This window comes from Theropithecus gelada, chromosome 6 (genome assembly GCF_003255815.1).
Source record: "Theropithecus gelada isolate Dixy chromosome 6, Tgel_1.0, whole genome shotgun sequence".
NCBI lineage: Eukaryota > Metazoa > Chordata > Mammalia > Primates > Cercopithecidae > Theropithecus > Theropithecus gelada.
This window is the reverse complement of record NC_037673.1, coordinates 119,593,754-119,619,207: the sequence shown is the minus strand read 5'-3', so window position 1 is coordinate 119,619,207 and position 25,454 is coordinate 119,593,754. Positions and strand designations below refer to the sequence as shown.

The following is a 25,454-nucleotide window of genomic DNA, read 5'->3' as shown; positions in this document are numbered from 1 at the left end:
TTTTCTTCCCTTTCCCTTTCTGGTGGTTCCAGACATTCCTTGGCTTGTGGATGAATAACTCCAATCTCTGCCTCCAACTGTGGACTTCCCCTCAGTATACCTTCTTTTCTTCTGTGTCTTCTAAAGACCCATTGTCATCGGATTTAGGACCCACTTGGATAATCCAAGATGAGTTCAAAATCCTTAACTTAATTACATCTGCAAAAACCCTTTTTCAAAATAAGGTCAAATTCACAGTTCTGAGTGGACATAGCTTATCTTGTGGACATAGAGCACCATTCAACCCACTGCAAATGGCAAAGAAGATGGTAAAAACTCAGAAGAGAATATAAATAATGGAAGCTTGAAATTCTCTTATTATGGATGTTAAAAATAAAATAGATTATTAATATTTCTTGTGTGTGTGTGTGTGTGTGCGCGCGCGTGCATGCTACGTGAGAGTAGGGGAAACTGAAAGAAAAAAGAAAGACCCTATAAGATTACTCCTTATTATATGAGAAGTTTGGAATTAAATGTTCTGTTTTACCTGATATTTGTCAAATAACTAATTTTGGTTATGACTGGGATTCCAAATAATTAGTATCTCCTTACAATTGGGTACATGTCATGCATAATTTCTATATATGCAGGTTTGTTTTTAACTTGAGGATAGGAAAAGGGAATAATCTCGGATGATAACAAGTGGGGAAAATCTCTGCCTGACCATGAGCTACCCTTGTAAATGATAACAAAGCGATCTCGCTAATAGGTTGATTAGGCTGGTTTTCTTTCTGGGTGTCTATGGGCCTCACACTAAATCATAAACAGGGAGAGAAGCTTCTGCTTCCTAGTCCCTTGCCTCCCTAGCTTTGAGAGTGAGCCAATCAACAATCTGTTCTTCCTTGTTATTTAGAGTCATCAAGAAATACATCTGTTTTTACTATCTACTAGGGGTTTTTTATTTTCATCTCTGCTCAGTCTTTTGAAGCTATAATTGACTATTGAAAAGCACCATTCCAAATGCAAGATCATATATTTAGGGGTCTTGGAGTGCAGCCTCCCCTCCTTGAAATTCAATATAAAGTTTGGCATGTTTCTGAAACTTTTCTGTGGAGCAGTTTATTTTAAAATCACATTGCTGAAGAAGTCCATTACCTCAAAAAGGTAAGAATATCCACAGGTTGGGTCAATGCCATGAACCATGTTTGCTGTTGACCTTTGGAAAATTATTTAGTTTCCATGTGCAATAGTATTATTCACACAGGAATAACAACAACTCTCTATATAAAATAACAGAAAAACCTTTGATTCACATGTGAGACAAATGTCCCACAGAAGGGCATACTGGATAGCTATCAACATAGTTGGCAGATCTTCCAAATGAGCCCATGTGAACAGTACCTTATGGTCGCTGTTTAGTAGGGGATTCAAACACTCGTCTCTGTTCATTTCAGCTCACATCTCAGAAAGCAACTCCTTGGATTTACCAGACCTCCTCCCTCCAGGAAGAACTGACTACTTGCTCAATTCTGTCCCCAGTGGTTCCTGTATAGCTACCTACAACCTCTATATTTTACTTGATTACATGTCTTTCTCTCTCATCCAGATTTTTAACCCACCAAGTCCTATTCATTTTTGTATATAAGCACCTTAGCAAAAAAAAAAAAAAAAAAAAAAAAGCACCTTAGCACATAGATTTTTAAAACTCTTTGTCAAGAGGATGTATGAATGGATGAATGAATGGCAAACATTAGTTGTCTATAGACAAAATGTCTCATTAAAGGTACTCAGAATCGTCCAACCCATGAGGCTGAAAACCACCAACCACCCCTGTGGTTGGCACTACCTTCCACACTGAGCCTACAGCCTAAGCAAAGAAATAAGCTAGACAGAGAAAAGAGTCCATGTATATTCCCAGAGTACCCTTTCCTTAAAAAATATCCAGAATGAGGCTCCGGTGCCCCGTGGATGGAGAGTGCTACTATTTCAAAAGTATACCTTCACTCCTGATGCAGTGCTGTTTCTCAAGAAACATAGGCATGTCATTCTTGGGCAATGGAATAACCTTGTGCTACAGCAGAAGCAAGATGAAATTCAACTTTTTGTTCCAGGTGGGGCTGGGTGCTAAGCTACTCTGGGACAGTCAACAGTTTTGTAAGATAGCTGCCTGGTATGCACTATCATTTGCACGTTTATTATACTGGAATAGTCTTGGTACTTATGGAAACGGACAAGTAACCCAAAATGGAGTGTAAACCCCCGAATCTAAAAACTCCACGTTTTCAGTTGCTTAGACCAAAAGTCTTAGAGTGATCCTTGATTTCTCTCTTTATCTAATATCCAACATCCCACCCATCAGCAAATACTGTTCAATCTTCAAATTATGTCCAGAATTTAACTACTTCCTGCCACCTTCACCATTACCACCCTAGAGTAAGGTACCACCATCTCTCAGCTGCGTTGAAATCTCCTCTTAACCATCTCCTGTCTTCAGTCTGTGTTCTCCCACAATCTATTTTCAACAGAGCAGCAAAAATTATCACTTTAGGTCAGATAACATCCTGCCTCTGCTCAAAATGAGATTTTCCCACCTCACTCGGAGGAAATGCCAAGTTCTCACAATGGTCTTCAAGGCTGTATATGGTCCAGCGCACTTTGTCTCTTTGACCTTACCTCCTGCAATCTCCACCTCTTTCAATCCACTCCAGCATCAGTGTCCTTCTTGCTATTCCTAGAAGCTCACATATTTTTTCTAAGTGGAATTTTATTTTCCAACAGAACAAGAGACAAACAGCTGACGTTGGCTTTCTTTCTGAGAGCCCCCTAATCATATACATTCAGAAGAGTCGCAGCCCCAGGCCACTCTCAGGGCAAGTGCTTTCTGCTCTGCTCCAAAGTTTATGGGGTTAGAGGTCAAATATCAAGTCCAGCCTGCCATAGATTTGTGGCTGGGTCTCTGTGCATAGTTTCCTTGAGAAGCTGTGCACCCATCTTCGTTGGGCGAATGAGCATGTGAGCACATGAATGAGGAAAAGAGTAATCTCAAATGCATCAGAATAAACCTCAGGGCTGAATTTTAACAATCTTCCTGCTTGCTAGGTGTATTTTCTAGCTTATACTTCCCCATCAGGAGTTTGTTGACTGCCTACTACCTAAGCTGCACACTAGAATCAAACAGATGGCGCCTGAAAAATGACTGTGGGACTGGAAAAGACAGAACCCAAGGGAAGATCGTGTCATCATAAAAATGTTTTATTAATCAAATATATTTACATTTCTTGGTCAATGATCTCTAAATGTGTGCCTGTTTTTTTCATTTATACAACTTAATCCTGGCAGATTTATCACAAGAATACAGCAGCATGCATGATCTCATTGGTCCTTTGCAGTTTTTTTTTTTTCATTAAATAATGTGAGTTTAATAAAGTTAGAAAACTTTATTAAGTTTTACCCATTCTTACTGCAGGATAATCATTCTTGTCATATCAGTGGCCCTTACAGCGAACTACACCCTCCTCATCACCCACAGTGAGCTTCTTCTCATTCTCTTAACTGATTTGTTTAAACTTTCCAAACTCTAAAAGGCAGATGTGAAATTGGGCATTCACTCTAACCATTTTATTTGGTGGAAAGTTGGAGACAGACATATTTCTATTCCAGCAGGGAACATTTACAGTCCTAAACTTAAAACAACTACATTAAAGAAATTTATACAATGTCCTAAAAGCATCTAAATATCACACTTCTATTAGCATCCTACAGAACTGGATGCCTTTCCCTTGATATATAAAAATAATTAACTTGGGACATTAAGTTGACAAAATAATTTTGCTGATCTAAGCCAAAGTTTTCCTTAATACATTAGTCATCACCTTGGCCTCTGCATTTGAACTGGGGGAAGGCTTTTTCATGAAATACTTAGAACTGCTAAGGAGAATAATTGTGCCTCTGGCTTTTGGTATGACATTTTCTCCAGGTTGGGAGAAACTAGAGAAGTGTACTAGGTTATTCAGAGAAAGTGAGTCTACAAGGGTTGATTCTGTTAGCATTAGACAATGCCCACATGTGGATCAGCAGGGACTGTGGGCTGGCAGACTTTTGCTCTAAGATGGCTGCTTTCCCCAACATGTGGCAATCACCTGATACAGCACAATTGTTCTTAAACACGAAAGAGTTGTGCTGTAGAAACAGATCTCCAACTTGTCAAAGTTTATATCCAGACTGTTTTCAGTTGGGATTGATGTGCCAAAGTGGGAGAAAGGCACCAAGAAGGATGTTTTTCAAGGCAGGAAACAGGAAATATCAACCAGGAGCCCACCATGTTTGACGAGGGAAATATATTTATCATTTCAACAAACAAATGTGCCCATTAGAATCAGAATCTGCAGGAAAGTAGTATACATTGTGGTTTCAATATATCATAGTAAACAGTTGCCTTGTAGTAAAGCCAGTTCATGATGAGATTTTGTTCACTTACTTTTTGAACAAACCTCACAGTTTCATCTAGATTGTGCCCCAGAACTTGAACTGGTTCCTTGAGTACCGCATGCATGTAACTACATTATTTGTGCCTTTGACAAACCAAACCTATAATGACGCCAGTCTTTCTTCTTCACTGCTTTAAACCAACAGGCTAACCACATAAGCCCATATTCTTAATGCACACAACTGCATAACGACTCCATTGATGCCTGAAAAGTAACTCACTTAGCATTCAGTCAGAACAAAGAAAGAAAACCAGATTTCACTTAGCCCCGTTGAGGATGTGTTTTTACCTGTTGATAGTGTTCAAGCCTTATTCTCTTCTGGCCACTCTCCAACACAACCTGCCCTTCCTGCCTGTCGCCATTTGTCCTAATGTATATCACACTTGAGAGGGTTATTTTTTTTTTTATTTCAATGTGGAATTTTAGTTTCCTGCTTAGAAAAACAAAAACAATGTCTGCCAGCAATAGAATATTTGAAATTCTGTCCAGCAATGAGATTTGGGCATGACAAAATCAGCAACTATAATGATGCATGTTTTAACAGCATTTTAGCATTGTTTCCACATACATATTTTATAAATAAATTATACTTGTGTTTCTTAACTTTTGAAAGCTCTTGTTCTCAAAAAAAAGCTTTACATAGAGAAGTATTTTCCTCTTTTAACAATTGCCTGTTTATGGCTTTGAAGGAGAAAAAAACTAAAGAAGCTACAAAGCTAAAACTGTTAAGCATATATGAGAAGGGGATAATGATAGTATCTTTGTTATAGAGTTACTAAGGATTAAAAGAGATAATCCACATTAAGCATTAGAACAAGGCATGACAGTAATTGCACAATATGGGTTATAATCATTATCATCACTCCCATCAACATCTGTGGGAACAAGCTCAGAATGTCCTTATTTTTCCATTAAAATTTCCTCCATAGACTCTTTCTAAGTGCAGTGGTAGCATATTCAGTCTATAGGAAAGACAACTCAAATGTTTCATGATTATGCCCTGTTTTCTGACATATTTTTTGTTATTGTTTTACATATTGATCGGATGAAACATCTGGCATTTATTATTTAAAGGAAGAAACTAAATAAATACTTTAAATGTCAAACACAGCCAGGGACTACAGGTTAAACATCTGTGGCAAGGCTTCCACAGATAAAGCAATATTCTTTTCAGTTTGGCTCCGTCCGGCCAGTTGTACCTGACAGCTGATCTTTGGGTTTACAGAATGTAATCTAGGAGAGGGCTGAAATAGGTGCCTTCCTAGGACCCTGCGTTGTTGTTTTGTGGTAGTTCAGATAAATGCTAGTGAGGGGAGAACCTTCAACTTTAGGTTGATAATCACCCAGGTATCTAGTCACCACATAAAATTTTCCAAAGCTCTTTACCTTAAAAGGATCGTGACAAGCAAATGACATTTCTGTAACTTACAGTTATCATTTAAAGAAGCATATATCTCCGTATCTTTTAAAATCTGATGTCAGGATCTGGTAAAGGCTCTGGGAAATAAAAATTAAATTCATGTCAAGGAAGAAAAAGATAAACAGTTCAGGAAATGTGATTATTTACTTTATTTCTTATTCCTGGCCTGGTTTCTGTATGCATGCATAGTCTTAATATGAGAACAATGAATTTGCTCCTAAACACAGGCTGCTGGGTACACTCAGAGTGGCCCATTAACCCTGCTGTTCTGGAAATGCCCTCTTTGTGAGATGTGTCATGTTTCCCATTTTAAACAACTCAATAGATACTTGCATTTTATATTTTAAATTAGTGCAAAACAAATAATGTTACTTCTGCACACTGGGGAAAGGGATTACACTGCCAACGCTTATCACTAATGAGGCACCTCCGACCCATTCAGGGTCGCAGATCTCCTTCCCTGAGCAACTCCAGTCCTGTACCCCACTTGTTGCCTTATCATTGAAAGGGGTTCATAAAAACCCAAGACCCAGGCCCTAATCCTGGTCTCTTGATACTTCTGCTAACAACCAATAGCCCAGTGAGTTACAGAAAGACAACCAAGTTGTGCATCTTAACTTGTTTTGCAATGTGCTATTTTCTTGTCCCCAGATGAATTTACCTCTCTCAGATTTTCCCAGTTGGAACAAAATCTTTAACCTCACTGAGACAGTGGTCTAAAGGACTAAAATACCCATGTTACCAGCAGCCACTTAGAAGGAGAATATTATTTTATCATGAATAGTCACTTAAATAATGCTGCTTATGAACACATAAAATGGGGTGTTTATATAAAATGAGTTCAATAAATACTTGTTGAATAAATGAATGAAACAATGAACATTTGATTTAAAAACTGATGAACTGCTAAATGTTTGTATAAATCTTTGAATACCTGGACCAGAATGAAGTTTTTACAAGGTACAATTCAATTATGAGCCCTATGAGGACACAATGATATCATGATCTTTTTCTGTTATACACAGTTTCCCAAGAAGGCTACATTTAAATGAACACAATAAAAAAGTGTACCAACTGAATCAAATTATATAAATTATACAAGATTAAGTTTTACAGCTTTAATTAGACACACAGTAACTTTTTAGAAGTATATCTCCTCCAAAAAAGTCATTTCTAAAGATAAAAACAAAACAAAAATGAAAAGCTTATTTATGAAAAATTTATGCACATACGCTGGGGAAAATACAACTTTGCCTTGGGATATTGAGATTTTTCTAGAAATGCAAAGATCTGCAGCTCCACCTCTCATCCTATTTACCTGGCATTACCTTTTGTCTTAGACTCTTCGCTAAATAAATGAGCATACGCTAGGATGAAAAGTCTTATTCTGAAAAAATTATTATTATTCGGTCCGCATTGACAGAAAAGAGTGAAGAAGGATTGCTTCAAGAGCCAAACCCTGATTTGGCTCTGAGAGACTACCTTTCTCATCTTAAATATCCTTTCCCCAGTGATTCAGAGTGTTTACTCTCTTTAGAGCACTACTAATTAGGAAGTTACTAATAAGAAAAAGTGGCAAATCTTTATGACTGCAATTTCTACCACCCATTTGCTGAATCCCAGGGGATTGTGTGTCCACTTTAAATAGAAATGCTAAAGCAATTGTTAGGAAGTTTCAGAGAGAAACCTCCTCCCCAGCATACACTTTGACTAAAATCATCTTGGACCCAAATGATCTCAGTACCTGCTTCAGGGTTCCAAGTCAATGTCCAGGTGTAAGCCTGTCTTTGCGGACAGACAGCTTAGGCTGGTCTGCTAGAAGCTGGCAATGGGACAGCAATGTAAAAATTGTGAATGTGCCCACATGCCTGGAAAATTAGAGTATCCAATTTTCTATTTGTTAAGCAGAAAATATTTCTGACCAAATTTGGTGGAATATGTATGCCAACAATTTCTCTTAATAATAGAGGATAAAAATAGATTTAAATGGAGCAGAACACTAGAAGAGTGTTTTGGAATAGAGGTAACTGCCACATTCAGTGGAAGTTTGGGATCAGCCAGCAAAGCCATCAGGGTGGCAGAGAGATCATTGTTATGGAAAACCTTCCCATGCCAGATACCAAGGGAAGAGGGAAGCCTTTTCATTCTCCCACGTTCTGAAGCTCCTGAGAACTGAGTGGATACATGGTGTTCCACTGTGAAATGTGGCAAATGGCTGAGCTGATTTTTCACACGGAAAAAAAAAAATATTAGAAACATACAGGTGATTTCCTACTGTTTTTAAAGAGTTTGAGTAAATCTTTCAACTTTAACAAATGAAACAGCTTACACATCTGTGAAGCTCATCTGTCCTTTTCTTGCAGGTTTCAGGTTAATACGGCTACATTTCATTCACCCTTCCCAATGACACACATTGTCTGCAAACGTCTCCATCACTTAGGGTAGGGAATTGTAAAATCAGAACACATTCCTAACTACCAGAGAGAATAGTTTCAATCAGCTACTGTTATACAGCAGTATAGATTCCTTACTACTTTCACGACCAGAAGACAATAAGAACTGGAGGAAAATTATCGGTGAACGGCTTGAGAATGGGCGACAGAGGTCAGAATTAGCCATATTTCTCTTTGCGACCCAGGGCTCTAGAGATTATTATTATGTGTCTATATGTATATATACAAACATAAATAATAAATACAAACACTTACTAACTAGACCCTGTTGAATTCCATTTAAAATGTGGTAGCTGGAGTACTAAGGAATAGAGAAGCAAAATTAAAAGGGAAGGGAGATTTTCTGAGAGCCAGATACATAATAATAGATTAAACTAAACCATGCAGTATCCTTGCCTTTTAGTAGTGAGTTCAGTTATGTGTCTCATTTTTATTGAGGGAAGACAATGGGAAAGCTCAAAGACAAGGAGTTCTTTAAAAGACTATGTCCTGATATCAGGTAATGATGAAATTTACAAACAGAAATTGTTATTAAACACGCTAGATAAAATTGAACAATTTTTATCTAAACTGGCCATCGAGGTAGACAGTCTCTGAGATGCTGCTGGGAGCTATCAGTTCTTCCCAACACTAGATCATTTCAATAAATGTGACCCAATTTCATTGAACACCACTGTTGAACCACCAATAGGTTAGCTGAAATTCACTCAAAGAATAGTGAAGTGTAGAGAATTCCTTCTCTTTCAATTAATCAATCTTGAGAAAAGAAAAAGTAATTCTATTGATAAAATTAGCTGCTCCTGGGCTATCTGTTCTAACCACAACCTTCTCCATGTTTCCTCCTCTCAAAGTCTCCTTGTCTGGGCTATTTTCACTTGCATTTGCAGACATGCTCCTCCTACACTCAGGAGAGAGGAAAGGGGGCTCCTGGGGTTCATCTGTATGTGGAAGAAGGATAAAACTGCTAAAAGGGCCTTGATGATGGAGTTTGGCACTATTTTTTTTTACATGTTCAACATTCTCAAGAAACAACTAAAAAAAATTACATGAAGCCTAACACCTTGTCTCCAGCCTTAGCCCAAAGAACTTTATTTTCATTTTCTTTTTTTTAAGCTAAAATGTTATTGAAAACAAATGTTTCTCAACGAGCTGCTTCAGAACAATATAACGTATTATGAAGCTCCGTACACTTTACACGTTCTTGCAATCTTGACAGGACAAAATAAGTCCTCAACTTTTTCCTTTGAATTTTGAAACTGAAACCATTTTCTTCCTTTTCGAGACTCCTGCATCAAGACCAGGCGGTTTGGAAGAAACTGTGTAAAAAGTGCATGAGAAGTGAGCATGGAAGACATGGAAATAGGATGCGTCTGGGGCTGAAGGTAGCATTGACTCAGCGAAGGCTCTCGCTTTGCTTCCGTGGTCCCTGCTGGGGCAGCCAGCGTCAGGCCAGGCCAACCGACACAGCAGAATGAAGGGCTGTACAGTGGGTCCTCATGAAACATGCTACTAAGAAAAGGTGCAACGAGAACCAAGTCCCTGTGCATTCTTAGTCACAATGGTGGGCAGAAGAACCCATACAATTCCTCCCTTTGGTATTAAATAACAGTTTTTAAAAAGCTTTTTAGAAACAAAGCAAAATACATGGTGGGACTGGAAATGTTAACCATCCCAGGTTAGTTGTCCACTGAAATAAGTCTCATCCCTAGTCATAAATAAATAATCTCTTTCCTGGTCTGACTTCCATGCCAGGATCAATATCTCTTAACATCTTACTTATTTTATTACTGCTTTTGGTTTTCTGGGACTGATTGAAAGTTGCTCAGAGGAAATCTTTGGTTTTGCTTAAGTGTCCGTGACATTTAATCATGACTTTCCTTGCAGTTTAATTCCAACCAGTCAATCAGTTAATCCACTTCGATTGATTCTGGGCTCTCGGTTATTGGCTTGCACTCATTGGGCATCCGTTGGTGTCGGCTCAGCTGGGTGGCCTGCGTGAAGCTCCTCTCACACCTCTCGCACCTGGTGGAGGCAAGAGAGAAAATTGAGACCAGGGAGCGGGGCCTGCAGGGTGATGGGCTTCCTCTCATCCTGCCTAATCAGAACAGACACTCCAAAGTGGCTTCAGATTTTACCGGCTCAAGAGGTTTAATTGGTGGCTCCTTCCAAGGCCTGGATGCCTGGGATGGGACAAAGCCCGTCTGATGCAGAACAGAGGGATCTGTCAATAGGCAGGGGGAAGGTGATTTCTCCAGAGAGCCCTGTCCTGCTGCAGCTCTGATCACTGTCAGTTCAAATAGATAAAGAACAAAAAGAGATTTTTAGGAGTGAGCCATCAAAGAAGCAGCTTGTCTGCAGTTTTCTGCTCTGTAACCCCAAAGAGAAATTGATGACAAATAGAATTTCACCTACTGCTAATTTACAATAGGGAATTCTACTTGCTTCAGAACAGCAGCCAAAGAGTGCACATCTTGGAATTTGGAAACTAGAGGAAGCAATGCATTAGACTGCAGTGACTATGAGGGGCAGTAGGCATGGTCACTGCTTTTTTGCAAGAGCTGGTTACAGTGTCATGGCCCAACCAAACTTACGGTTAAAATAATTTATAAAACTAGAATTTGCAGTGGCCCAGTGGAAAGGATGTACATATGGGCTAGAATTAAGGGCAGTGTGTCTGATGAGGAGAAAACATCACACTTCAAGATTTATCTCTTCTTTTTAACTTAAAGGAGAAACAAACAAACAAAAAAGACTGTAATCTAGAGACCTTGAGTTCTTCCCTATCTCCCATGTCCATATCTTCCAAACAACCTTCACTTATTAGCTTGGTGGCTACTCAATCTACAAAAAGCAGAACACACACTCAAAATTTAGTGGGAGCCTGTTGTTTTTCTGTGTGTGTTGTCCCTGGCTGATTGTGATTGTGTGTGTAAATACACACACCCACAGATGAACTGTGGCAGCTGGCTGGGCACCGATAGTGACTTCTCCATCACCACCTTACTTACCTGGGCTGCCTAGAGCACTGGCCCAGCATCTAATACAGCTCAGAGGCCACCTTAGCCACCCCAATGCCCTTTCCTGAAACCTCTGAAGAAAAAGATATTCAAGAAGAGCTACAGACAATTGTCCAACTTTTAAATAAGGCAACCCCCAGTTTGTGAGCCCCTGCACTATGTAAGCTGCAGCGAAAGCCACCATGACATAGTCTCCATGCCTTATCACAGACAAGAAAGCCACAAGCCCTGTTATCTGCTAGGCATTCCTCTCTTTCTCCTCTTTAGTAAATTATATTAAGAGCCCTGTCATGGAAATAAGTACCTATAAAATAGGACACATCCATCCACTCTGGGAATTCTTGCATGTTTTTGAACATGGGGAGGCAGGAGCTTGACTTCGCAATTGGATTTTCCGGGGCTCCTGCACCAGCGGAGTGTGTCAGGGGGAAGAGGTTGTGTTTCTTTGATTGTCTTTCGGGGAATATTTTTAGCAGCCTTTTCCACTGTTAAAAACTGCACTGTGATCTTGACAAATGTATAATGTCAGCTTTAATGTATCAGACCTATCAGCTCAATGAAAATAACTCAGAAGTATTGATCACCTAATGATTTTTGGTGTATTCATTAACGTCCGTGGGCAGCTCATCCCCTCTCCAGAGCTCCTGGAGCGCTGATGACACGTTAGCGAACTGCTGATTGTTTATTAGAAAACTGATTAGTTACTGGATTAGTGTGTCAAAATATACTACCTTTCACTGCTTGACAAACTTTCAAATTATTATATTCCTTTTTTTTTATCTTGAAGCTCTAGAATCAATTTCAAAGAGAGTAGAATAGCTTGAACAATTATGAGGAATGAAAATGTACCTGGGTCATGGTTTTGCATTTCTAATCCTGTGTATTAGAATATGAGGAACACATGAGTTGGCAGTTTAGTGCTTCATATAAAGCAGAAGTGTATGTCTATATTTTATTTTAGACATACTATATGTCTATATATGATGTAATATTTTAACATCCAGATTGGATGGAGACATTGAGAGAAAAACACATTTTTCTCAAGTGTTTGCCTAAATGCACTGTAGATATTTACACATGGAACAATTAGTTGTAATAGTCAGAAACTTTGCCCAATATATAGGGTACATTAAAAAAGTATTCCAGAAAAGTCATTTCTAGAGCCATCTGCACACCAAGTGTGAGTAAAAATACAAGCAGATGTGTAGAAATTACCTTAATTTAGATCCTTTTCTCGGGGATTTCTCCTTCTTGAGGAAAGAAGGCTACTAGAAATAATATCTATGTTGTTTGGGAATGACAAGAATACAATTTATATATTTGAGGAAGTCAGAGCTAGCTATAAAAATACTTTTTTAAAATAAGAGAAGAACTTCAGTTTTATGTTCATTATCTTACATTTTAGAGAAATCTCTTCCACAAAATATTTTCATAGTTTAATGAAACTCATCTCAACAGAACTGACTCAACAGAAGTCAGAGCTAGACTTCACCCGGTTGGCATCTAAACTAACCCTGAATTACAATCCCTGATGACTGACTGGCAGGGGCATCTCTAAGCCTGGACTTTGTGCAGTGTAACAGAATGAGAAGGAAGAAAAGATGCAGGTAATGCGTCAGGAGGGAGAAGCGCCCTTGCACTCAGGGCCTTCGTTGTGCCTTGCCTTAGCATAGGTGCTGATGCCACAGCCTTGATGGAAGTAACTCAGGAACAATGAAGTGGAAAGTCTACCAAGTACTTCAGCAAAAAGAAATTCCTCATTGTGAGGAGTTTCTTTCTATTATAACATTGTGAGCATCTTAATTAGACTTAATTACCTTTAAAGTTTGAAATCATTCTTTACTTGCTATGATGGTTGACTGGATTACATGTACAAGGAGCTTAACAAAGCGATGTAAAGTTCTGTTACCACAGAAAATCTGCAACAAGCTTTCTGTGCCTCTATGATATGCCACAAAATACTTTTTGAATTGAACCAAATTGCGCAGGGCTTTGCATGTATGGCATGTTCAATGCATATTTACTGATTTGCTTCTTGGATTTGCTTTAATTTTGCCTAGATCTTGTTCAAATATTAGATGTCCTTTGGAATTTCCTTTGATTTTTTTCATACTGAGCCAAACTCCATTTTCTTGACGCAAGAACATAGCGATGAATGATTCTCCCTGCTTCTAACAATAATGAAGAACCCCTCCTAAGGAAAATTCTGGCCTGTTCTCAGTTTCTCAGGTTCAGAAAGCCAAGCTTCAGGCAGCTCACACAGCTCCTCTCAGGCAGAGCAGAGCAGCCCACTGAAATATCAAGACACTCTGTTGAGTAAGAAGGAGGACGGAGTCCTTGCTGCAAAGAATAATTTTTAGACTACCAACTAACTTCCTTATTTCCTTCCTTCCTGCCTACCTGCAGTAAAATGCTTGGCCATTGCTGTTAAATGATATCTTGGTTTTGCTCCTTGTTTTCCACGACTTCCAGTATCACAGAGCAGATTGAAAGCCAAGACCTTCAATGTGATCTTCTGATTTTTATTTTTCGTACATGCTCCTTTATCTTAGAAATCCTAAGTCTACAGCCTGGGGTAGCTGCTGGCAGGCCCATCACCTACCTAGAACCTGGGAGATGGAATCTTTCAGTGGAATTTCAGTCAATCAGATATGAGGCAAAGCCTGGAATGAAACTCTGACATCTTCATGCCAAATCTTCTGCAGCCTTTTTTGGATGGCAGTAATCTTGATATGCCTTCAAAAACCACTTCTCAGCAGAAGATTTTAGAAGTTGGAAAGGGCTTTCTCTGACATGGCAGGCTCAATCTCAGCTCAACCCTGAGAATTCTGTAAAGGCCTCCTGAGCCCTGGGTGGGTGGGACAATTTGGGGACTGAGCCGTCTGGGGCATCTATTTGGAAGCTCCCCAAGACATACAATTGAGGGCTGTGTGCCTTTACAAGATTCTTCTCCTTCTTCGTAACATTGTTTAAGCCAATACCCATTAGTTGAAGTAGTAAAATTAACTGTTGTAGAGAAACCCATTTTATTGACTAATTTGCAAAAAAAAAGATTTTTTAAAATGTTTGTTTTATAAGCTTGTAAAAGGATATCTTCATAATATTTACAAATGTCCATGGGATGAATATCCATGAGCTATGGTTGGAAGATTCCCAAAATTCCCTTGGGATAGATCAATTCTGAAAGACCTGGTTGTATACACTAAAGGATTTAACTTTCCATTTCCTAGAAGATGTTTAAATCTTGCACTTTCAAAATAAGCATACACTCAGCTCTCCCCTGGGAATATCTATTTGATAAATTAAAAAAAAAAAAACTACAGCATGTGGCTGTCTAGATAAGAGTAGGAACAGAAAGAACTAAAACATATACACAGAATTTAAGCCAACAGCCTTGGTTGTTTCCTTTTTTTTCCAGATGAAAGTAGGTATGATTACAAAAAATACTTTTGGAAAAGGAAAATTACAATCATCAAAACCCTTCAAATATTAATCTGATGAATTAAAATTAAGTTAAAAGAGTAATTCTATTGGAAACATGACAAAAACAGATGTTAAGGGAAAAAAACTGAGTGGAGTCAACAAGGTTACACATAAGTAACACCTTAACATTAATAGAAATCTATTTCCCATTTTGACCCTGAAACCTCTTCAATTAATTACTAAAATCTATTTACACAGCAACAAGATAAGAATCAATCTGATTCCTGGCACTGTATTTGTCTGGCTGCCCTTTCTAATATAAGGGGCCAGAAGGATCCTGAACCCTCCTGTATCTCTGCTTTCGAAAAGCTCTCTTGCTCAAAGGCATAGGCAACATGCCACTCATTGTCAGCACCCTCCTCCAGGGCAGTGGTGAAGCCACAATCTAGGAACCCTATGGGGCTCAGGCCTGAGAGCAATGACAAAGTGCACTAGGTAGTATACAAGCACTGGTGAGAGGGAACTCCTAGGACTGTGGTAGCCCATGCAGCTCCTTAGGGTAAATTAGAAAAAGATGCCCTCTTTGGGCTACTGCAGCCTCAGGGGGCAGAGCATGGTTGGCATAGTGCAGACTGGATTTTAGGCCCCATCCTGCCCCCTTAGCCAGATGCTCTTATGCAGTGAACAAGCTGCACCTATGTACTGCAACAAAAATGATCACTATTTTGATTATTAATACCATAAATTAAACTATGTTGGAGAATAGTTAAGAATGCTGAATAAAGTAACTAATTATTGAGGAGAAGAGGGACAATCACCATCTTTTATGAGCTTCTCCCTTCACTGGCAGACAGAGAGGAAGGCAGGACCCAGACCACAGGACTCTGTTTCCCGAGAAGAGCCTGGCCTCAGGCTGAGCACAAAGTGTGCCACGACAGCAGGTCTGGATGGAAAATCCTGGGTAATGAGGCTCCGCGAAGACTTCTTGGCTGAGACTGGGCAAGGGGATTAGTCTCCTACTGCCTGAATCATTTCTTTTCTTGTTTGATCTTGTCCCACAGAAGGTACATAAGGGGGTAACTCTATGCTCTTTTAATTCTCCTTCTCAAACAGAAAAAGCCAGTATAGCAAATGAGTGAAGAGAGCTGTAAGAGGGTTGAACTGAAAAGAGTTCATTACAGAGACCATTAAAATCTGCTCTGAGAACACCAATCAACCACGCATGCTGGATCACACTCTCAGGCCTTTCCACCTGCTGTTTGGATTGCCAGAAATACCTTCCCCCATGCCCCGTATGTCTAGAAAGCTCCTACTCATCCTTCAAAACATATCTGAAACATCATCTCCACCAGATAGCATTGATGACTCCATTTCTGTGCTACTGTGAAACATCATACATACATGTCTTACTTTTGTACTGTTGTACTTTTCACCCTATAATACATTTACTAATTGGGCTGCCCCTTAGACTATGAAGTTTTCAAAGATGGAGAAAAGGAGGAACAGCTAAATCTCATTCATCTTTGTATCTCCTGTACCTAGCAGGGTGCCTAGCACGAAAGTACATACTTGGTAAATACTTGCTGAATGAATGAACACATATATAACTGAACGAGTAAACGAATGAATGAGTGAACAAGTGAATGAACAGACCATCTTGCATGATTCAGATGTCCACCATTTGGATGGGTGTGCCATGTGTAGAAACACACTCTCTTGCTCAGATGCCATTACCTTGCCAAAGCCCTTAGAATTCAACTCCATCTCTTTCCACATTCCCTGAATCCTCAAAAAGTCAATGTACTCTGGGTTTGGTTTTGTTTTTCTTTTTTCACCAACATGGTAATTCTAAAGTCCAAAGTATTCACTGAAAAGTCACAAGTTGGCTGCTATAATAGGTTCAAACTCTTTAACACATAGGGAAGAGGAGGATATATTTCATCAGAATCCTGAAGGGTTCAAGTTCTCCAAGAGGGGATTATTCTGATGTTCTAAATTTGTGGTAACCTTTCTGATGATCATAAGGCTTGGTGATGGTCACAGGAGCTCTGTGCAGCTCCTACATAAAATTCCAGAAGCACAGATCATCAGGGACTGAAAAAAAATATATTAAAATTATTTACTCCTACCTCCTTATTTTAATGAGGAAAAAACAGACCCAGAAGATTCGTCTCATGACCAAGGTTGGAAACTTGAGCCAGGACCAGTGCGTAGGTTTCCTGACTTCATTTTTCAAATGTCAGCCACTAAACAAGCAGATTCGTTTGCAGCCTGGACACTGGCCTTCCAAGTAGCCTTTGCCAGCTGGCTAAGCTGGGCAGCACTGTGCTGATGCATCTGCTGGCTCTTGGGAAAGGCTAAGAGAAAGAGAGGGTGGAGGGTTAGCCACTACTTACTTGAAGGGCTTTTCTCCAGTGTGGGTTCGGATGTGGTTGTTGAGGGTGGTGGCCCCGGCAAAGGCACGACCACAGTAGCCGCACTTGAAAGGCCGGTCACTAGAGTGAGTGACCACGTGGTTCCTCAGTTCTGAAGGTTGGGAAAAGGACTGGGAGCAGTGGCCGCATTGGTAGGGTCTGAAACAAATAAACAGACTGCCTGGTCATTATTTTCTGCATTGGTCAGTGGAAGTCAGAATCATATGACAAGGGACCAAAACTTTTTGGTGACATCTTCTGTTTCTAAGACAGGGCATAGAGTTTTGGCCACTGGATTCCCACTACTTTACTTGTTGCCACAGGAACAAAATTCACAGAGCTGCTGAGACACATCAATTCCCAAATGAATATCCCTTTCCAGTACTAATTATACCACTTTGGAAACCCGTAAGTTCTTATTTTTATCTTCCTCCAGGCAAATGTTAGGGTACTTTTGTAAGCAGTGAAAGTACAGACTTCATTAAGCAGACTGTTACAAGAGAATATATAATTGCCTCTTATGCTTCCATGGCACTTTTATCTTTTCAAAGTGCTTTAAAATCAGTTATCCAATTTAATCTTCACAATAATCCCCTGGGACAGAGAAAGCAGTTGCTATTATCTCTGTCAGTTCAGAAAACTGAGGATAAACTGTCCTCCCTGGACACAAGCTCTTGATACTAAGGCCATTTGCTAGGATGTTTGGACCTTATCCTAAGTACCAGGTAAACACACAGGCAAGTCAGCAAGTTACATGCATGTTTTAATAGATATTAAACTATGGTGGACTTATAGCATAATCACTGGTATTGCACAGATGAACACAGATGTACACCCAGATGTGTCTCTTTGTCAAAGATATCCTGACTTCTACCTACTATTCCCTCCTCCAAATACTTATCCACCAGATCTTTCTCTTGAACATCACCTCCCCATTTGAATCTGGCAGCAAGGCATGATTTATAGCAGCACAGAAATGATGGGATGTCACTATGCTTGCAGAAGGATGACTCTGATGCAAAAGCAAATGGAAGGAAGTGGTGACAAATACCTGATAATTAGCAAGATTATCAGAGCATATTCTTCCCAGTTCATGAGAAGTAAATCAATTTTTGGTTTTCATAAAATAGATTAAAATTCTGTCTTCTCTACAGAAGTTCTTCTGCTTACTTAAGCAGAATCTGGTGAGTGATATAAAACCCGGGGAGTTTTCCCTATTTGAAGCCATTTCATATCATTCCTTGACAGGGTTCTAATTTGTTTATCAAAATTTTTGTTCAGATAATTAATAATCTGTCGTGAGGGATATTAACAGCATTCACTAAGCCCTGGCTTGTGAGCCAGACATTTCTGGCTGCATTTAGAAACCAATGGTGAAAGCAGACTTAATTGCTCAACCTTTAACAAATGCATAAGCTCCAATGACCAGAAACCAAAATGAAGGGCTAGGAGACAATGGTGACCGAGCATGTACAACAATTCAATTAAGTGCAAAATAAAGTGTACCCTCTCATTTGTCAAGTGAACTGCTTAATTGTGGCTACTTGCCTCACTGAACACAAATACTATTATTTTACCAGGCTTCAGCACACTGAGCCCTGATTGTAGAATTTTTTAGCTTGATTAATAGCCCAGGATTGGTCAATAACTCAATACTATACAATTTTAATTACTTACATTTAGAAATCTATCTAACTGCTCTCAAATAAGTTTCAAAGAAATATATAAAAAGTCTTTGTTAAGGAGTTTATCAATCTTGCCAAATTACACATGCATTTTATTATAATTATAAAATAATCCTTTGAAAGCCATTAAAATTATACATAGATGAAAATGTCCTCCTGCCAAATCTGTTCTTTGTGGTAAATATTAACCTTAAAGGGTTCCTGAAAAAACAGTTGTCTCAGGGTTGAATTTTCTTAAGTGTTATTGAAGATGATAAACAAAGTAATATATTAATATATGCTATATCCACTGACAATTGATTTTTCTAATAGTGAAGGGACTATTAACATTTATTAGCCTCTGGTTATCTATTTTTAATAGCTACTGCAATAAACAATGAGCCACTAAATAAAACCAATTAATCTTTTCTTTTTTTTCTAACTCTGCTGTCAAAAGTTGGGGTGATTTATTTCTCACAGTCAGAAGTCAATCCATCCTTTTTATGTTAATAGTTCATGGTGGTAAAGATTTACACACAGGAGAGCAGAAACGACCACAGAGAGGCTTATGTTGAATTCTTATATCAAAATAACACCAATGGAAGGCAAATCGGATTCTAAAACATCACCTTTGCCTGGCACCGGCTTGAGAGGCATATGCTAGGGATGCAGTGACCTATGGCAGTTTTTAAAACTTTGCAGAACTCAGTTTGACTGAATGGAAGGGGCTAGAATGGGAAAGATAGGGCCCCTGACTCTGATCAGCTGTGGCATTTGGACAAGCCACTCAACTTCCCTGACTTGTTTTCTCATCTACTTGGTAAGGGGAATGGACTGAAGATGATGATCTCTTGCATCTCACCATGCTTCTTCTCGCTTTCAGGTAATTGACAAATGTGCATCACCCAGGAAATCTGTATAATACACTGCCTCCCACGATACAGCATCACCAATATGATCTCTATTCTCCATCACGTCTACAAGCCAGCTCCCTATACATGGAGCTTTCTATGGTTGTGTGTGTGTGTACATGCTCACTGGAATATGGAAAATCTAAATGCATTGGTAATTTTTTGAGACAGGGTCTCACTCTGTTGCCCGGGCTGGAGTACAATGGCATGATCTAGGCTCACTGCAGCCTCAAACTGCCGTGCTCAAGTGATCCTTCCACCTCTCAGCCTCCTGAGTAGCTGAGACTACAGGCATGTGCCACCATGCCCAGCTAATTTTTATATTTTTTGTAGAGACAGGGTTTCACCAGGTTGCCCAGGCTGGTCTCAAACCCCTGGGCTCAAGTGATCTTCCTGACTTGGCCTCCCAAAGTGCTGGGATTATAGGTGCGAACCACTGCGCCCAGCCCCAAAATCTCCTTTTTAAAGCACTTTATTCTCTCCAAATTATCACAGACATACAGCACTTCATTCTTCTCAAAGCAAAGGCAATGAGCATGCCTCACAAAGGGATAGTATCTCACAATCACAAGTAATTTATGGCTTTTTTTTTTTTTACAATTTGAGATCTTTAGTAGTGTTATCTAATGATGGAGCGGTTCTGTAGCTGAGCTACCCAATACTGGAGCCACGAGCCACATGCAACTGCTGCACACTTCATGTGTGGCTAGTGTGCCTGAGAAACTGAAGTACTATTTTACTTAATTTGGATTAATTTAAATGTAAATAGCTGTGTGTGGCTAGTTCTGACACAGAAATATCCAGCTTGATGAAAAAACAGAAAAGTGCTCCTTATTTAAGAAAGAAATAATTGAAGAACAGAAAACACCTGGGTAGATTTAGTTGGTATATATCAATGCTGGTAAATGTTTAAGCAGAAAGAAGGAAGAGAGACAATCTTGTACATCCCCTGGCACTCCTGGTCACTGGCAGCTCCTTTGCCAAAGATAACTCCGGTAAAATGTGCAATTAATTTGCTTTTAATCTGTAATTGGTTTGGTGTATACATGGGAAAAGGATGAAACATTTAACAAAATTAAGTATGGTTTGGCTTAAAAATATTAATCCTGCTTTGATTTTTCTTTCATGGCCTCCAGGACAAAACTTGTTCAGTTGGGGCCACATTCTCTCCTTGCTCAACATCAGCCAGCCCAAGTGCAAATCTCCCAAGACTTCAAAGGGAGATTACTTAGGTCACTGCTGGCTGTGTGGAGTGAGAAAAGAAGTTAGTTCTACGTAAGGAGAAAAATATTTCAGGACAGTGACAGAAGGGCAAGACCAAAGAGCCTGAAGAACATCAAAGCTAGGAAGAAGATAACCTTCACACTTGGTGGATAGGGAAGAAGTGGGACACAAGAACACTGATACATTCTAAGAAACTATGATGATGAATTTTCTCCAGGCCCCTCCTATCAGAGAGCCCCTTCTAATGTCATTTTAGCCTCTGGTCCCACCATATCTCTTACAAACAATGATACTTAAAACACAAATGTGAATAGGTGACGGTGTGCCCAGGAGGCTGAAGGCAGTCTTGCCCCATGTGGCACAAACAGTCAAAAAGGAGAAAGGAAAAGAAAAGGGATGCAAAATAAAAATAAGCATTATAAAGACACTTTGTGCAGAAAATAAAAGACAACATACTTGTCAGAAAACAATCCACTGTGATTGAAGGCTTTGCTTACCCCTTTCTGGAGCATACCCCCCACCAACATACCACCCCAATAGAAGTGTTGAGAGTTTCTGCGGCAGAAAAACAGAAGAGAAAAGGGATTTCTAACTCCTGGTACAAGCAAAAGCAAGAAAAGCTACTTTGGCCTAGGCAATAAGCTTATGCAAAACCCCAAATGTTTATAAAGTCCCTGAACAAAATTTTGGTTGATTTAGATTCCAACAGCTTCTTCTCTTAGAATTTATTCAGGAAAAGAAAAAGTCAGTAGCCTGGGAAAAAGGAGGAAGATTTTCGGTTTTGCTTGTTTAACAGAACAAAATCAAGAAATAATAATTCCGTGGCTCCTGTACCCTCATGGGTGTATTTTTTGTCTTTAGTGCTGATTTCTACTTTGCCAGGTCAGACAGACTTTTTTTTTTTCTGTGTTAAATGTGAATAATGCAGCGGTTAAAAAAAAAAAAAAAAAAAAAAAAAAAGTGAGGCTGGGATCCCTGAGCATCTACGGATTTCTTTCCTTTTTATCAAGGCATAGACTGTTGATGGTACCTCACATGAAAAAGCTCATGAATATAGACACAAAGTCTGTTTGGATGGAGGTTCAAATATCTGGGGTTTCATGGCCAAATATTCAGTCCATTGAATATAAAATCATTTGGACCTCAGATTCAAGGGCCTGTTTCAAATTTGGACTTGTTTGAAACTCTAACTTGTTTTACCTTCTGATTTTGTCTCCTCTGTCCCCCTTTCTTGCCTTTCTTGTACCTGGTTCTAGCAAGATTTTCCTATCAAAATAAAAGCTTTTGAGTTTTTTGAACAAGGGAAATGCTTTCTAACTATTCAGCCTTTTCACTGTAAATGGCTGAATGGGCATATATGGCTAAAGACTAAAGGCCAGCTGATCTATGGAATCAATCACTAAAGAATATATGCATGGGGTTGAGCATCCCAAATCTGAAAATCCAAAATGCTCCAAAATCCAAAATTTTATGAACAGCAACATGATGCTCAAAGGAAATGCTCATTGGTGCATTTCAGATTTCATATTTTCAGATTTGACATGCTAACCCAGTGAATATAATGCAAACATCCCAAATCTAAAACAACCCAAAATCAAAAAACTCTTCTGGCCCCAAGAATTTTGGACAAGGGATACTCAACCTGTATTCAGCAGTTGTAATCCACATGGATAATAACCATAAACAGGTTCCAAACATAGCTACTGTCAGAAACAAATTTGATGTTCCATTATAGTTCTGTATATTTTTCCATTTAGCAATTCACCCATGTGGTTAAGAAATTATGGAGAGTATCTCTTACCTCCAAACTTTCTAGTACAAACAGAGAGCATCCTGGGTTCCGGAATAGAAATGAGCCATTCCAGCCCTTTATAATAAAAGCAAATTATGTATCTAGAATGAAACTAGGGGGTCCAAGTGACTGGGTATCTCCCTCTATTTCCCCTTATCTTCAACAATCAACACAGATGTGATGATGTAATTCAAGCATCTCCTCATCATTACTAAGAAATATTGTACTTTATTATTTTGCTTATAAAGGAACTGCTCTTTTGAAGTAATTTTTTATTTTAACTTACTGAAGAATGATGGTGAACACCTCTCAAGTCTTTACCAACAAAGTGCAGGGAAGGAACCCACTGCTTCAGTAATTTAATCCTGCTCTGGCACCTTCCCAGATAACAAGCCCATTACTTCACCTCATCTGGAGAGGCTGGCAATTCCACACTTGGACATCTGAATCAAATAGGCCCATCAGGGTCCATGATAAGACAGGAGTCTCATGCCGCCTAGATTTTTGCCAACAACTCTAAATTAGCTTGGAATCAGTACAGACCTAACAATCTCCCACTGAAATGTATTTTGAATATGTAAGCATTCTAGTTTTTCAGGTATTTTTTCTGATAATATACATAAGTATATTACGAATTATGACTATTATTTTACAGGACAGACATCAAAACACATACATACATATATATACACATATATATACACACACACACACACACACATATATATATATATATATATATATTTTTTTTTTTTTTTTGAGATGGAGTCTCGCTCTGTTGCCCAGGCTGGCATGCAGTGGCACGATCTCGGCTCACCGCAAGCTCCGTCTCATGGATTCATGCCATTCTCCTGCCTCAGCGTCTCGAGTAGCTGGGACTACAGGTGCCCACCACCACACTTGGCTAATTTTTTGTGTTTTTAATAGAGACGGGGTTTCACCATGTTAGCCAGGATGGTCTGGATCTCCTGACCTCATGATCTGCCTGCCTCAGCCTACCAAAGTGCTGGGATTCCAGGCCATGAGCCACCGCACCTGGCCCCACACATATGATTTTCTAAGTGTAACTGAGGTCAGACAAAACAGTCTGTTTCAGTATCTACTTACCATGAAATGGTTTCACTGCTTTATGTGGCATTCAGCATAAACTCATCTCATCTCATCCTCAAAGCTAAACTTTGAAAGTTCTACTATCCAGAAATTTTCTACTATTATTTCATTTTACCTGGCATAATTAGTTATTATGACTATAATGAAACTTTGCAAATAATAGAGCCAACCATCTGAATTCACTCTATTTAAAAAGCAAGCTTATAATCAGATTTTAATGCATCTTCTGTATTTTAAAGACTACTAAAATGCTTTGCAAACTTAGAAGAGACATATCTTGAGGTTCTACGTATACTTGCAAGGAAGGCAAATTTTAAAAAAAGAAATCCTTTCTAAATGAGGAAAACAGTTTCAAACTTTTGTATCACCTCTACACCAATAGTACTAAGACGTGCAGAAGTCTGTTGATATTCTCACCAGGGGGCTCGCCTATTGAAAATAAAGATTGTGAAGACATAGCTGCCTTAACAACCCTAATTAGTGTTTCAACATTAATTAGCTACAGCAATGTTGATGCTAAGCAAGTGGTTTTTCCAACAGCACAAATACAAATCTATGCATGTGTAATGTGCATATGTATCCTGTAACTGATTAGTATTATTTTATAAAATATCCACTCCCTCTCCCCAAACCTCCATCCTCCCTGACTCTGCTTGGGTTTTCTAGGCACACTGTGTATCCTACAGAGCCGGGAGGGAAGAGCTGGGTGTACATTATTAGGCGAGGAGAGCCAAGTGGCTTGCTTAAATTAGTGGGAAAATTAAGAAAATAACCCAAGAGCCCTGCTTCCAAGTCTCCTACCCCAGCTTCAAAAATTATCTTCTGCTTTTATATTCAAAGTGCATTTTGAATGCTATTCTTAGATACCTGGGTTTTAATCAAGTTTTCATAGAACATGAAGGAGAGATAAAAACACAAGCAATCCTTTCTTATTGAATTAATTTGATTTTTGTCTTTGGCGCTCCCAGCTATCAAAACTGTCAAATAAACCGGTTTTGATTCATAAATAATAGTTCCATTATATCTACTGTGCCACTCGTCAGAGTACCTGAAATTTTAATTCACTTGTTCAGCTAAATTTCATCCTCAGTTCATGGCCATAAAATTCTTTATTGACAAACTTTCAAACCAACTTTGACTCTGAGGTATCTAGTCAACATTTTTCTTCTGTGTGGATATTAGTTTATTGAATAAGTGGCATCTGTTTTCCTCCACATCACTAGCAGAGTAGGTATTTCCTTTTGACAGCTTTGCAGGATTTATGGGTTTGCATGCTCTGAAGAAAAATAGTACTAAGCAAAAAATTCCAATTCATTACCTCTTAGTACTTAATTAAGTTCATACCCACGGCACACTGGAGGTGAACCCTGAAATGACTATGACAGCAGCACAGCAGCCAACTATATTATCTTTGGAAGACAGAGAAGATTCTAATTATCCTGACCTCATTTTTCCATCTATGATATTCATAAACATTCCTTCTATTTCTCTCCCTTTTAGGCTTGGGCAGAACTGTTTGGAAAGCAAGTGCAGATTCCTCTCTGCAGCCACCAACCTGTC

At 39.1% G+C, this 25,454-nt stretch overlaps 1 protein-coding gene across 1 annotated transcript in view; it reads right to left on the bottom strand.

Annotated features, from left to right (window-relative positions):
- Window positions 1-3,210: 3,210 nt before the first annotated feature.
- PRDM6 (PR/SET domain 6) overlaps window positions 3,211-25,454 on the bottom strand; it is a 104,758-nt gene continuing 82,514 nt past the window's right edge. The window contains exons 7-8 of the mRNA XM_025386834.1: window positions 17,176-17,352; window positions 3,211-10,361 (exon numbers count right to left, since the gene is read on the bottom strand). Of these exons, the coding sequence (XP_025242619.1) occupies window positions 10,247-10,361; window positions 17,176-17,352 (292 nt within the window). The 3' untranslated portion in view covers window positions 3,211-10,246. The remainder of the gene's footprint in view (window positions 10,362-17,175; window positions 17,353-25,454) is intronic.